This window comes from Atractosteus spatula, chromosome 18 (genome assembly GCF_055471065.1).
Source record: "Atractosteus spatula isolate fAtrSpa1 chromosome 18, fAtrSpa1.hap1, whole genome shotgun sequence".
Taxonomy (NCBI): domain Eukaryota; kingdom Metazoa; phylum Chordata; class Actinopteri; order Semionotiformes; family Lepisosteidae; genus Atractosteus; species Atractosteus spatula.
In genome coordinates, this window is record NC_142723.1 from 11,756,985 (window position 1) to 11,771,564 (window position 14,580).

The window sequence follows — 14,580 nt, forward strand, 5'->3', positions numbered from 1 at the left end:
GCTCCTGTACTGCGGGTCTGAGGCTGTCTTGAGAAGATGGAAAGCTTTTCAAGGGATGTTGATTTTCCCTTGAAAAGTTGAAGGAAAAGACTTTGATGAGGCTTGAAGATAGATTCCCATTTCCAGCGAACTGACCTTAAAACTACACCTTCACAGAACGTTCTGTGCACCCTGAATTCTTAACAGCAAAAAAAAGGTTCCAGTTCTTCCCTAAATACCCACTGTTTCCTCATTGCTGACCGGGAAGTAATCCATTGGACAATTTGTGTGTTTATAGTTCCTCAGTGAATTTGACAGGCAAATAGACTTCTCCTATTGGCTGTCCTGAAGTCCTTTTGTTCACAGCAACGCTGTGGACTGCAAACCTGTTCCAGGAAAAACGTGCATAGTACAATACAAGCTCCCAATTAGAAAGCCCTGGGTGGTTAGCAGCTTTTCATTACTGATGCAAGGCAAGCCTGGGCTTGTACCACAGAATTTATTAAGACACTTCTTTCTGCTGCAGTCCCCAGCCCCATGCAGTTCAATTAGAGGGAGCAGAGCTTTTGCGTAGGTAATAAAAACCCTGTGCTTAAGGTTTCAAAACTTTTTTTTCTGCTGTAGTATCCTGCAAGTAGACTATTATTACATTGTTCTTCTGTTTTTACTTTGGAGACAGCAGCTGCACAGTAATAGCTGCTTCTCCAGGTTCGGTTCACAAGAGCTTTGATCGTATTTCATCTCTGTACTTCTGTCAAACTTCTCACTTAAGGCTAAAATAGATTTTTAATTTGTCGAGTTGCAAAGGTGTAAATGGAGTTTTGTATACGCTGTGATCAATATTTTTATTCTAGCTGTTGCCAGGTTAATACCTGCATTTTGTTACAAAGTCTGTAAGTTTCTTTTGATCTTAAAAGTTCCAGGTGTTTTGATAGCTAACTCCCCCCCCCCTTTTTGTTTTGTTTGCTCTCCTGTGCAGTTGGTCAGTATCGGTTCGTCCTATAACTACGGAAACGAAGACCAGGCTGAGTTCTTGTGTGTCGTCTCCAAGGAGCTGCACAACCAATCTTACGGCACAAGCAGTGAACCCAGTGAAAAAGCCAAGGTGAGTTTTTCCTCTGTCCCACTCCTGGTGTTACCCTGAAAGCTTAGGCTACAGAACAGGGCAGTGAGACATCTTCACATTAACCGTCAGTACCTCTGATGTGGCTCCCATCTCCCGCTTACCTAGAGAGAAGAGTGGACTATTTAATGTTTTTTTTTTCCCTTTTACTCCCAATGGCTGCACAGATTCAGAACAAAATGTTTGTATAAGATGGTCTGGGTTGTATCCTGAAATGCATCAGCTAAAAAAGGGAGTACCTTTATCCTCTCCACGGTGAGAGAGTTTTCTTGTAGGTTTGCCTCCCTTATTTCCTCCCCCAAGTGTGGACCCCCCCATCTCCGATGTCGGAGCTGTTCAAGGTGAGTCTTGGTGTCTTGCTCCGGCGGGGAGAAGTGAAATGTGTGTGAACACAGGCCAAAGAGGTTCCGCCTCATTCCTCATCTCCATTTCGTACAGATGAACCAAAGGGAGGAGGAGTGTTTGTGAAGACAGGGGAGAGGGGCTGCTTATGTCGATTTACTAAAGGGGTACTGAGTAGGGCGCAGGAGAGGAGGAAAGGGGGATTTGATCTCTCTGCTGAACAGAACTGTCTCTCTTCATCACTGGAAATTCCTTTCCATTTCTATAGAGCCTTCTACATCTCCCTTGGTATGAAACACCATCATGTAATCAGAAACATGACCCTTATGAAGACAGGATGTTTGTGAGACCTGTGCAGCTGGGGGATTCTTTTCAAAGAGCCTAGTATTTAGAGAGCAAGTCATATTTTACATGACATGGAATTATCGCACTACAAGCAACACTTGTTCTTCATAATTTGACAGCAGATTTAATATTGACATTTGTGTTCCACCTTTGTCTTGCAAGTCATAAATTAAAAGATCATAGTGGTTAGATTGGTTGGTTAAATTGAGTAAGCCATAGTCCAAACTGAAACCTACAGGTTTATGAGGTATGAGTATTGACTCAGCCAGTAAGAGGCTGAGCCCCAGGACACTAGTTTCAATCTGGGACCCGTGACCCAGCAGAGGGATCCTGTGACCATGGTAACTAGCTACAGAGTAAACAAAAATGGCAATTCCAAACTCTGTAACAAAAGTCATAGGTTTATTAAAATTTAAATTAAAACCACTCTGCAGACTAACGTCAAATCTGTCTGAATATGACATCTGCTCTGCCAACATGTATAGATATAAAGACAAGTGCACCTAGTTAATGGGTGTGAATGCGCAATTTGACTGATTAACGTAAGGCCTCTTGCTGTTTATCGCAGGTCTGCCCAGACCATCTTATTGCAGTTTGAGGAAGAACTGCATCACCACTTCACTAGCTTTTTTCAGCCTTCACTTTCTTTCTTTCTTCTTTGCTCCCTGCATGCTGCATGTTCTTCAGAGTGAGGACGAAGAGACGGATTACGATATGAATGACTCTGATTAAATTTGAACTTAAAAGTCATGGTGAGCTGCTGCTAGATCTCCCCTTATAAACCTCCCTGTCATCCCCCTTATAAACCCCTCTCCCCTGACACCAGCGTCAGCACTGACCAGGTCATCATCTAGACCAGGATGCCACCACTGACACCAGCACCAGTACTGACCCGGTCATCATCTAGACAAAGACCCCACCCCTGACACCCGCACCAGTACTGACCCTAGACCCTAGTCATCATCTAGTAAAAGATCCCACCTCTAACACCAGCACCAGCACCAGTACTGACCCGGTCATCATCTAGACCAAGATGCCACCACTGACACCAGCACCAGTACTGACCCGGTCATCATCTAGACCAGGATGCCACCACGGACACCAGCACCAGTACTGACCCGGTCATCTAGACAAAGATCCCACCCTGACACCAGCACCAGTACTGACCCTAGACCCTAGTCATCATCTAGACAAAGATCCCACCCCTGACACCAGAACCAGTACTGACCCTAGACCCTAGTCATCATCTAGTAAAAGATCCCACCCCTGACACTAGTACCTGTAGTGACCCAGTCATCCCCTAGATTAAGACTATGCATCTTTCTTTATCATCCAAATCCACTGGTATGTTGGGATGATTAGGAAAGAAGTAGTATAATAGTAATAATATAATTATTATAACAATAAAAATTGGTGTAGGGGTAGTTGTACTCTAGTGAAGGTATTTGCATACATCTAGTAACTCAGAAGCCTAGTTTGTAGTTGTACAAGATTATTTAAACTACTGGAAGTCCTGGAAAATGTGTGTAGAGAATGATGGAATCCACCACGTGTTTTGCTCAGGTTTTGGTATCGAGGTGAAATGCCTCACCTTAAAGCAGCTTCACTTTTCTTCATGATGTGATCAGAAGACCAAGGCCATCAATTCAGATCCAGCCTGTAGTCTAAACGTTTCTTCTTTTGTTCATGGAATCTTTCAGTCAAGTATTTCTTTCTACATGGGCATTTAGAAAGGTTGTTTTAAGAGGGTCAAAGAATGCTCTGTTTCACCGATTTAACTTCTAATATTAGGTTGAGTAAAACCATCAGTGTCCCTTTTTTGTAGGTAAACAAGTGTGGAGCCCAAATTTACATTTTGTGGATGTTTTTTTTTTAGTTTCCTTTTAACTTTGTAACACAGAAGACCTTTTATTTCAGTTTTTTGACATATTTCTTTATGCACCTGGCGTCCCGTCCCGGGTGTATCCTGCTTTGCCCCCAGTGCTTCCTGGGATAGGCTCTGGTGCCACCATGACCCTGATTTGGATAAGCAGTAAAAGGTGACGTGATATTGTGAGCAAACAGTTCCGTTCAGACAGTTCTTTACAGTGGCTCTCCAGTCTTGTTCTGAGAATGTGCCATTAATCTAACATCCAGCCATGTTTCTATCCCCATAACAACATAAGGTTAAGAGATCACTGTAGCCGATTCAGTTTCACATAATGCAGACTCACTGGATGTAGGATATGTTTTCCCCTGACGGGAATGTCTCCAGTAACACAGATGAGAAGAACATCTGTACAGTGAAGCGGTGATGTGTGAGGGCGTGAAGACAATTGTTTCTCACAGGAGCTGTTGGTTTTCATCGCCGAGTTACGATGGCACACAGACCTGCCAGTTTCTTTGATCGCTAATGGCAGACAAATTCCGTTTGTGGGGAAAAGACCGTTTATAAAGCTTGCTGGCATTCATTGATTCCTGCCATCTCTCCATGGAAAATGTGCCCTTTCTATTGGCTCTGATAGGGATGGAGAATGGCTTCAATATGTAATGTTCTCATGTCAGCAGCTTTCACTTGTCCTTACTGGTCCAAAAACCCTTCCTTGAGCACATGTTTCAGTTTGGGTTTGGCAAACGAACAACAGATTCCTCAACATGGGACCATGAGAATTAATTACTTCTCAGGTTTTGGACTCCACTTGGGGAGCCTCCAAGTCTCATGAGTTTGTTTCAAACAAAAAGGCCTAGGCGCTCTCATGGAGCAATTAATTGCTGACAGTTGACAACAAGTTTATAATATTGTCAACCAGATAAAATATTTAAAATGAGCATATTGCAACAATGTAAGGTTGCAATAAAATGATTATTACACATATAATGGTTTGATTTAGATTTTCATTTGCAGGTGTCGTAGCATGTCCATTGCATTTTGTGTCCTTTCACTGGCGATAGAGTAATGATGTACACAGCTGGCCTTGACCTCAGAAATAGGCCCAGATACGTCTGTATTTAACAGGAAACCTTGTGGTGGAAGTCTAGCAAAGTTCTCAACTTCAAATAATTAGCAGCATATTGTCCAAGGTGAATGTGTAAATGCTGGGAGAATCATTAGATCCCCATCAGATAGCACTTTGATCCATTCAAGGGTTTTTACCAGTGCAGGGATCCTGAATACGTTAGTGCCAGATGCCATGTCAATTTTTCCACAAAGCACAAAATGAACAAGAGACAGCACACAGCAAGTGAAGAACAGAATGAACAAGAGACAGCACACAGCAAGTGAAGAACAGAATGAACAAGAGACAGCACACAGCAAGTGAAGAACACAATGAAGTGTTCTCTAGCATTTGCTGTTGACAGGTGTGGTTCTCAGCCCTCGTCCTGTGGGATCCACTCTCTCTTCTGTTCTTTGTTCCAGCTGAGCCCATATTTAGGCTAATTGATTTCTAGTTGATGGATCGTTCCAGTTTCTTTACTCTCCAGCCGACGGGGAGCAGCTTTCTGGTTTCACTTAAGTTACAAGACATTATAATTTGGTAACTGTTGATCAGCATGTAAATTGTTCACCAGTCAGGACTTGTTATGGAATGCAGCTTTCATTCCAGGCGATCTCAAAATTACCTTACTAAACACATTACTTGACAAAGTGGTCACCTGCTCTGTAGGTCAGCCTACAAAACCTGCTGGACTGTGACCTTCCAGGACCAGAACCTGCCTCCTCGGGGCTGACCTTATTGATGTCCAGGAGGGTTAAGTTCAAGGCTGGCCTCGGGTTTCTGCTCCTGTGGTTTTGAGGAAGCTGCAGTCTTGTCCTTATTTAGTAAGACATTCCTGGGAAAGAGGCTGGAAGGAAAATTAAGCTTGAATTGCAGCAAAAAGTTGCATCATTGAAGATTCATGGGACCCCAAAGCCAAAATGATAGTATTGCATTCAGTTGTTTGCTCCTTTGCAGTTCAGCACCAGCTTGTGTGTTTTTATTTAATCCCTTATTAAAACAGATATGTCAGTTTTAAACAACACCCAAAGCCATATTCTGTGTATTACCGAGAGGCTGTGTCTCATATTCTCTCTTACTGCATGTGGAAAAACTCTTTTAACATGATGCCTGTGCAGCAATTCACTTCCATGCTGTAGGAGAAATCCCAGGCCACAGCTACTGGCTGTGTGTGAGGAGATGCTGATAAAAGAACACAAAGCTGTGTGAGTCTTATTTTTTGGTGCGTTTTGTTCTGTCTTGCAGATTCTTCAGGAGAGAGGATCCAGAATGTGAAGAGACAGTATTGAACCCTAAACTATTGTACTCAGCTGCGTTCCAAGCAGAAAGACAAACACATCGCCGCTGACGAAGAGTACCTGACAAACAAGGGAGCGCAAACAGGAGAGACTGCTTGCGGCCTACATGCTTTTTTTGTCATTTTTTTAAAATTATGTGTACAACGAGTCAGTTTGGCGACTCGTTGCCTATATAAGTAAACTGGACTGCATTTTTAAAAGTAAAGGGGGAGAATAATGACTGAAGTTATCACTTTGTTTCTTGAAGCTTGTACCGCTTGGCGATGTGCATGTCGAAGTTCGCAAAACTAAGAAAAAGACGGTCCTGCAGTCACTCTTGGCCCAGTGTTTTACTCAGGGGTTTCCCTACTTTCTTAGGCTTTTTTTAACCCTGTTACTTCTGAGAGGTCTTGTAAGGGATTTTTGTAATGTGTACATAGATATATATTTATAATGTCAGACCTGAAGCTCAAAATAAAAAGTGGTTTTAATTTTCTTGGGAAGAGACAGTTTGGGTTCAAGATTTTTCAGGCAGTAAAAAAAGTATTACATATCAGAATGCACCCCTTTTGAGGGAGACCAACTGTCTCCTTTTTCAATTTAACTTATAAAAAACTTCAGTAAAGAAAGATGCTTCGATAAAGTGTGACTTTGTTTCATAGATTAAAAACCTCAAATGGAATCGGTGCATTTCCAATAAATGACAATTTGAAAAGCAGCAGTGTTCAAGGTTTAAAGAACGTTCTGAAGATATTTCAGACCTATGTGAGCTCAGGGTTTCTCTCCTCCCTTCAGAAGAGAAACATCGTGAAGAAATGCAGATCTCGGCTTCCTGAATTTGAAGTTGATTTATTTTTTTTAACAGTGGTTTGGTGTTTTGAGAGCTATGCTGGTTGGAGAGTTAGGGTTGAGGGTTTTGATTGAAACGTAGGTCATGTTGTTCTTTGAATTATCATTTTTTAGAACTAAAATAGTTTAATAAACACTTGCCGGGCCTGAAAACCAAGGATTTTATATGTGTATCTATTTCAACTTAACATCTATCTCCTGTTTTATTAGCAAGAACAAAACAGTGGGGCTAAACCTTGTCTTTCTTCCGATGGCGATAACAAGGGATGTCCTTTGGGACGGGCATTTTAGATACGCTAGATTTTTTTTTGGTTTGTTCGCTTTACACAATGGCCTCTGTAGTGTTTAAAGTTCCTGATTGATGGTAGGTCTGTTTTGCCTACGGTGTCTGATCTTGGCATTTGATTCTTAACCCATCTGGAAAGGTAGAGCGGACCTGAAGTACAGAGTTAACAAATGGTGACTGTTAAAGACTGTTTTAGCTGTAAAACTGAGTACTTTAAACAACAGACTGTAAAAGCTGAATTTGCTGTGTTACACACAATCACACATCCTCTGAAACAAGTGTGTCAGTATATACTGGGCGCACACACACTCCTCTGAACACATCAGCGTAAAGCAAAAAAATAGCGCAAGCCTTGCTGTATATTTTTTTTAAATTGTTATTATACAGCTTGGCACATGACTGGAGCACAGTTTGTAAATATGCAAGTTTAAGCACTGAACTAAAATATCTTATTAGTTCTTTTCTGCTCTGGCCTAATCTATACGAGTAAAACTGCTGTATAATAAAAGTAGATTTATTAATATGAGAATTCAGTTGAGGAGTTTTTTTTTTTATACGTCTAAATGTTTAATTCTTATGACCAAATCCACTTTAGATGCTCTAGTACATAAACTAGACATTGAATACTGGTCAGGGAAAATAGCAGGAGTAATACTTTTGGCAGCACTTAATTTTCCAGAAGTAAGAAGTTTCACAATTTCTGTTTTGGATATGTGTAGAATGAGGTTGTTGTGATGCCTGGAACTAGTGTGTGTGTGTGCGCGCATGCTGTTTTTTTACATATAAAAAAGGGCTTTTAATTGTGGAGTGCAAGTTCTACTCTGTACAAAGATTCAGTGACAACACAGCTGGCTTGTCTGCCCAAGAGGTCAGTGATGTTTACATTGCGGTCACGTTTTGAAGCCTTCCAGTAACCTTGTACATCCTTCCTTCTACCTTTAGTGTAGTTGCTGATTTGTATTTAACCTAGCCAATTGGCACCCTAGATCTCCTGAAGCCAGCGGGCTTTGATCGCAGCTTGTAAATAACAGATTCTGTGTTCTTCATCTGCATAGTTACACGTCCTGATAGCAGTTTTCTCCCCCCTCCCTGAGACTTATTCTTCAAAAGGGTTTTTTTTAGTAAGTTAGGAAGAAGGGGGTTTAGTGTGGGGGGTTTAGACACATTCTGTGGCTTTTTAAAGTCGCAAAAGGGGTATCATTTGTGAAGATGGCTTTCATGGTATCAGTGCATTTTAATTCAGCAGGGCAATTATACGAAACCTGGATCCAGTTAACACGTAGATTAGATGCTCTGTTCTTTATGATGCTTTTTGGAAATCCGACAGGATCTCCACTCTCCCTCGATCACAGATCCCTCCGAAACCCCTGGCTTGCCACGCTGTGTCAGTCGTAATGTCTCTAGTGCTACCTCAAGGGACTTTCCTGCTGCCCCACATCCTGTCAAATCAACTGGACGTTGTTAGATTTTAGGAATTTTAGTACAACATGGTGAATCTTCTGTTTGGCCTGTATGTTGCCTAATGTAGCAAAAAATTATTATGGAAACAATCTACAGTATATACTGTTTGAAGAAGTTCATTTCTCTCAAAGGCTGCTGTAGGTTAACATTCAAGCTATTTAGAAATGTGTTTAATTGTTAAAAGACTTGACATAGTGAATATCAGCTTTTAATCTGTTTAAGTTACATTTTAATTTTTTTTTTTAAGAATAAGCCCTAGCAGAACGACTTTTTTTTGCACCAGTTTGTCATGTCACTACTGTTCTGAGTCTATTCTCTTATAATTTTTTGTATTTGTTAATATATATTATATAGGTTTATATAATATATATATATAATAACACTGGGGAACGGGCTAGAAGGGCTGACCGGTCTCCCCTTGTTTGTAACCTTTCTTATGATATGCCTGGGCGTTGTGCCCCTAATAAACGTGGTCTGTGACCTACCCAGTTAACAGTTCTGTATCATTTGTTCTCTTTTTTGAATCTTTTACTGCAGATTTTTATTTTTTGTGGGGGGTCAAAGAATACCAAGATGCTGGGCTACCAGTATTGTTGAAAGTATGCACTAAAAGGGGCAAAACTGACCTTTCTCTGAGCACGTAAACGCATTTTGCTGGGGGTTTTTTTATCATCTTGTGGTTTTGTGTCCCTTGTTTTTCTAACTTCCTAAATGACTGCGTTATCAGTACTAAAAGCTGGGCTTCTTCACATGTGACCGACTCTACAGGCAACAACCACGTCAACAGGTTTGTGCTTTTAATTATAGAATGGAGGTGATTTTCCCCACAATGGAACCTTGATTAAAAGCACAAAGATGTGCTTCCCTGTTGCCACCTATATTTGTGTTTCTGGTGTTCTGGTATGTGTATGTTTAGGATACGGTGCAGAAAACCATCTGCACCCTCCTATTCAAAGGGACAGGAAACCACTGACTAACTCCAGCCACACTTTACTGCCACTTGATGAGCAGCAGCTGTTTTCAGCTGGGCACATTTGGTATTTTTGACCACAGACGGGTTCATCGTTACAAATATCACACAGTAGCTCATGACTATGCGTCTGCTGTGGCAACATAACTCTGCATGGAAGAAAGCCGAAGTAGTAGTATCGCATTCTGGCAGGGGAGGTGGTTGTGGTTATTAAGAGGGTAGGTCGAGTTAGCAACTCGTCAGCATGGACAGCGAGAAAAGAGGATCCTGACATCTGTGGGACTTGAATTTGGACTGTTTTGAGTTCTAGTGCCGCATTGGGAGGGATTTAATCATGCTTTGTTGGAATATGTCTTCTCTGATGCTCATCCTACACTGAGAAACCGATACCTCAGTGAGCAGGCAGCCATATGCGTGTTACTTGAAGCCGGGAGATGTGCGTCAGTGTCTTGTTTTGTGTCACTGACTTAACTGCTGTGTCCACACTGTCGGCACTGTTACAGTTACCATCGCTCACCGGTTGAGTCAGCCCAACCTGGGTCAGACTGGTTAATGCGCATTACAGTATCCCTTGAAAAGAGTGAAAATGCATGCAGTGTAAGAGCTGGGATTTAACTGGGGGGGTGCAGAGCCTGTAAAGTGACATTCTACTGCCTCTCCCCACAGCATGTCCAGTCAGGTCTCCCTTACAACAGTACTAAAGAATGCAAAGCTGGGCGAGTGCAGAAAATCAGCCTTCCACAGTCTCTTTATTTAGCTGTCAAGTGTTTGTTTGGGAGGTTGATTTTCAGTCCTAGTACTCTACTCGTGTATTTAATCTTGGCTTGAACCCAGGAAAGAAAAGCTCTTTATTCCAGTTAAGTGTACTCTCTGATTTAGCCAAGATGGATGTGTGCAGATGCTCACTAACACACAGTTTTCTTATGTAATATCTGATTGAGAGGATATCCCTTTATGAACTGTTCATTTAGGTACAATCTTAATCACCATGGTAATAAGTAATAGGTGGTTGTTTTTGTGTGAGCAACATTCGAGAGGTTCTGGACTTTCACTTTGCAAAATGTATTGCATTTTCTTCCGTGTGCCTGAATGCATAAAGTTTGTAATGCTCAATAACTCAATTCTCGACTCTTATTTAGCTTCTTCGGGAGCCACCTGTGAATAAGTGCCCTCTTCACTAGCTTGCATATCCTGGAGAACATACCCATCTGTAAGAGTAGTGACTGGGCAAGTCTTGAATACTTTGTAAGGGCTCCACCTAGTGTCCAACTCTAGGTAGTGGACCAAAAATAGTCCAATGAGCCATTAAAGCATTTCTTGAGGCATTTGGACAACTTTTTCACTTGTAGAGTTTGCTTTTCAAAATATCTATGGAAGAAAATGCCCTTCTCATAGATCAATATTTCATTTGTGATGAAACATCAGTCTCTAAGATAATGGAATCTTGATCTGCGAGTGCTGTTGCAAGGACAGGAGCCAACACAAACTCCTTCAGGGAAGGGGGGGGGGCTGCTTGACTTTCAAGCATCAGCACACTGAAGGGAAACGAAGTCAACTCAACCCAAGAGCAGGGGTTCCCAGTCCTGCTGCTGGGAACACAAACGCCTGCTGTTTTCACTGGAGCAAGCAGCTGCTTGCTCAGAACATTGACAAGGTTTTTTCTCTATTCAAAGGTTGCAGTTACTTAACAATTAAGTTACTTACACAATAGTTAAAAGGCAACTTCTGACATGTTTAAGAAGTGTAAACGATTAAAGAGCTTAAATTAAACCTATTATTAGGTCTATATAAGGTTCTATTACGTAATTGCTCAGGTAGAACAAATACCAGCAGGTGTGGGGGTTTCCAGAAGCAGAAGTGAGAAACCCTGCCCTTCAGAACTGACATCAATTGACTTCTGCTCTCCTGCATCAGTTTCACAGAATATTGGGGCAATTGGCTGACAGGTGCGTCTTGGTGGCCAGGGGTTTCTTTTTTTTGGGCAATTAGGCTCATAAAAGTCTGCAAGAAGCTAAAAGAAAGGGGCAACACAATCAGAACTATAACGGGACCTAGGCAGACCAAATCAACATTTCCGAACATATTCAAAAAAAGGCAAACGCAGATATAATTACCAATCAGCTCGATATAGATTAGCCAAGAAAACCATCTGCAGTCTTTAAATAACTATAGATTTAAAGTGCTAGGACATAACCAAGGCCTCCATTTCATGAAGCAGATTGAACATCACGTTTCTCTAAGAGACAGGGAGAAAACTGTGCTGCTCTTACCTGAATATTGACTTACATGAAATCTGCAAAAGCCAGAAAACGTAACATTTAAAACCCAATTGCTGGAACTGAGCTAATTTACTATTTCAACGTAAGTATAAAGAGGTACAGGAGGTTTCCTCACCATTCCAAGGGCAAATGCTAACAAGATTCGAACACAATCACGTGAGGGTGAAACTTAGAAAGCCATTCATTCCCTTACATGAGTTGGTAACAAAAACTTGAAAAGCCTTAGCAAAATTGAGTCAAAAACAGTTACTTTCAAAACCATTAGATCATTAAACAAAATACTAGCCTACAAAATACACAATCAATATTATAAAACTTCCTGATAGTGGGACAGTGTAGACAAACATGATTTCTACATAATGTGATAGCTTTTAGTTATTAATGTTTGAATTGTTATAAATGTGTGAATTAAAAATGTGATAGTCATAAATCTGTGAATTGAACCTTATGGAAACCAACGCCAATACCCTTTTAGGGGGGATTCTGACTGCAGGCCTTCGGGTGTAATTCCACACCACTGTCTCAGTCTCCGCCTGTTGTTCCTCTTATAAAAAGCTGGATTACAGCCCTGCTGCCAGAGAGTCCCAGTCCTGCAGGGTTTATGGGTCACTAGCAAGTCAATTATGGGAAATCTTCAGATTTGACCATGGTAGAAGAGGGTTTGTTCAGTAAATTTAAGGGTGACCTGCAAGGCTGTCCTCACCAAAGGCTGGTCAGTAATGCAACCATGTGTCATAAGTGGGGTAAAACTTGGTAGATACTTTATTGATCCCGTGAGGGAAATTGCAGGAAACTTGCAATTGCAAACTAGCCTGTCTTAGGACAGTATCGGAGACTTTATTTTAAAGATACATTCTGGTTAAAAATATTGTGCTTCTTGGAGTTTCAAATTATTAGATCCACGTATCTAAATTAGTCCAGCTTATTGACGTTTGACTTAGTTTGTTCTGACTCTCTGAATACCGATCATGTAGCCCAACTAGTGATTAGAAAGCCTCTTGGGTGAATGTAAATGAGGGGTGACGTCTTATCAACCAGTGGCAAACAGAGATTTGGTATTTATGGACTGAATATTGTACATGACCATATAGCATTTAATAAAGTGTTTTCCTGGGCCCATGGTGGCACAGTGGTCCACGTTGCTGCCTTGCAGTGCTGGGGCCCTGGGTTTGATGCCCAGGCTGCTATCTGCATGGAGTTTGTGTATTCCCCCTATGGGTTTTCTCAGGAGCACAGTCCAAAGACATACTTGTAGGGTAATTAGCTCCTGGGAAAACTGGCCCTATTGGGAGTGTGTGCATGTCTGTGTCTGCCCTGCGATGGACTGGTTTCCAGTCCAGGGTGTATACCTTACCAGAACAGGCTCTGGCTCCCCCCTGACCCTGTATTGGATAAAGCGGTTAGAAAATATATTGTTATCATATTTGAGCTGCAACATCACTTCAGACAAGACGTCATGCTCAATTTACAAAGAAGAGAGTAATTTCCAGGCTTAACCTGTCTGAAGGCGTTCTAAAATAACTAAGCCAAGTGTCAACACCTCAGACAAGGAGGTGCTTTGTCATAGAAGTTACATAACTGTTGAAACATAGACATGGGGAAAAGAAAAGAATCAAACTGGATCAAACTGGGTTTAACCTGGGCTCCAGGTGAGTGCAAATCTGTGCTTCAGCTAATAGTTGCCTATTAAAGTTATCTAGGTGGGTAGCTGCATCAGCATGCATAAGCTGCAAAAGAACAAGTAATAGGTTTATTCCATGCTGAAAAGAGAAGAAAGAAAACACAACGTTTCGGCCGTGGAGCCTTCTTCACCTGAAGAAGGCTCCACAGCCGAAACGTTGTGTTTTGTTTCTTCTCTTTTCAGCATGGAATAAACCTATTTCTTGTTCCTATTAAAGTTATCTGCAGCACAAATTAATTGGGCTTATTAAGCCATTAATCCCAGGTAACAAAATGGACCACCCCCTGCAGAGACATTAGCGGATTGTCTTGGCTGATCAACAGTTCAGACGAGCCGGAAGTGATTAACTCCCAGGAATATGACTCACCCAACCGACGTGAGGTTATCATGAGGGAACACTGTCGTAAATACAACTTTGTCCCCAGACCACAGCTGTCGGGGAGGTATGAGGAGGGTGCCCAAATGCTGAGAGACTGGATCTTATCAAACCATGCAGACACAGAAGAGATTGTACTGCCAACACTCACTAATTATATGGCCTTTTTCCTTTTATAGTCAAGTACACACACAGCAAAGCTACACAGTAAGAAGTAAGAAAATAGTATAAACGGTCAGTGCAGTAAACAAACAGGGTTCAGAAACAACTCTACTGAATCCAGCGTTTGAGACAGTTTTACTGCTGCTGCCCTCTTGGTGCCACTCTTTCTCCTACTGCTCGGTACAACAATAAAGATGTCAACCCAAAGAAGATTGGAGCTGCTCTTTTTTTCGTTCCTGACAATAGAAAACAGATGCAGTCATCTTGTGACATCTCCCAAGAGACTGTATTTGTGTAGTAAACGTGTTTTCTGTGAAACCGTCGTGGATGAAAGACAGAAACTGATTAGTACTATATGTAAATCAGTTAGTAAATATGAACTGGTTCAACTACACCCTTGAAAAAATAGAAATGCAAAGCACAGTCCCCAGACAGACCTCTGGGCCTTAGAGCCTAAGGGATCATCTCGAAATAA

General features: G+C 41.6%; 1 protein-coding gene across 4 annotated transcripts in view; it reads left to right on the forward strand.

Moving 5' to 3' along the window:
• The window catches only part of LOC148818568 (BTB/POZ domain-containing protein KCTD5-like), a 48,204-nt gene extending 39,073 nt beyond the window's left edge, over positions 1-9,131 (forward strand). For 2 of the 4 annotated variants that reach the window (XM_088936519.1, XM_088936517.1), the window contains 2 exons: positions 959-1,084; positions 6,010-9,131. In XM_088936519.1, coding sequence (XP_088792645.1) covers positions 959-1,084; positions 6,010-6,039 — 156 coding nt within the window. In that variant the 3' untranslated portion in view covers positions 6,040-9,131. Of the gene's footprint in view, positions 1-958; positions 1,085-2,476; positions 2,554-6,009 lie in introns of those variants that run through there. The other 2 variants (XM_088936516.1, XM_088936518.1) reach the window with 2 other exon arrangements.
• The last annotated feature ends 5,449 nt before the right edge of the window (positions 9,132-14,580 follow it).